An 819-nucleotide genomic window follows, 5' to 3' on the forward strand; every position below is an offset into this window, starting at 1 on the left:
ATCAATGATTGACCCGAAATCCCACCACTGGAGATGGTCAGATCTCTATGACACCAGACACTTTGTTTCCCATCAGATGACCTTCCGCAGAACATCTACACCACTCACCCAGGAGATAGTCCACCTCTTGTGGTTTCAGGTTCATCAGCTGATCTCTGTTCCAAACGTAACGAGCATTCTGTGAATGGACAGAGGAGAGAAGGTTAGACTTGTACCATTGTAGCTTGGCATATATGGTGTGTGTGTGTGTAATATATGGTGTGTGTAATATATGGTGTGTGTGTGTAATATATGTGTGTGTGTGTAATATATGGTGTGTGTGTGTGTATAATATATGGTGTGAGTGTAATATATGGGGTGTGTGTAATATATGGGGTGTGTGTAATGGGGTGTGTGTATAATATATGGGGTGTGTGTAATATATGGTGTGTGTGTGTATAATATATGGGGTGTGTGTAATATATGGTGTGTGTGTGTATAATATATGGGGTGTGTGTAATATATGGGGTGTGTGTGTAATATATGGGGTGTGTGTAATATATGGGGTGTGTGTGTAATATATGGGGGGGTGTGTGTAATATATGGGGTGTGTGTAATATATGGGGTGTGTGTAATATATGGGGTGTGTGTAATATATGGGGTGTGTATCCTGCTGTATCCAGTTCCACAACAAGCCCCTCATTACATCACTCGGCAATCTGGTTTATCATGTGAGAGGCCTGAAAGGTTGAATATGTTCCCCACCCATTTGGGACACGCTGGCGTCTTGGTTCTCCCCCTCCCCCCTCCCCCTCCATTGCACAGTAATTGTTTTACATC

At 43.0% G+C, this 819-nt stretch overlaps 1 protein-coding gene across 1 annotated transcript in view; it reads right to left on the bottom strand.

The window, feature by feature from the left end:
• ALPL (alkaline phosphatase, liver/bone/kidney) overlaps positions 1 to 819 on the bottom strand; it is a 19,022-nt gene that overhangs the window by 9,700 nt on the left and 8,503 nt on the right. The window contains exon 6 of the mRNA XM_018574334.1: positions 109 to 178. Coding sequence (XP_018429836.1) covers positions 109 to 178 — 70 coding nt within the window. The remainder of the gene's footprint in view (positions 1 to 108; positions 179 to 819) is intronic.

Source organism: Nanorana parkeri, unplaced genomic scaffold (assembly GCF_000935625.1).
Source record: "Nanorana parkeri isolate BGI_ZX_2015 unplaced genomic scaffold, ASM93562v1 scaffold2889, whole genome shotgun sequence".
Classification (NCBI taxonomy): domain Eukaryota; kingdom Metazoa; phylum Chordata; class Amphibia; order Anura; family Dicroglossidae; genus Nanorana; species Nanorana parkeri.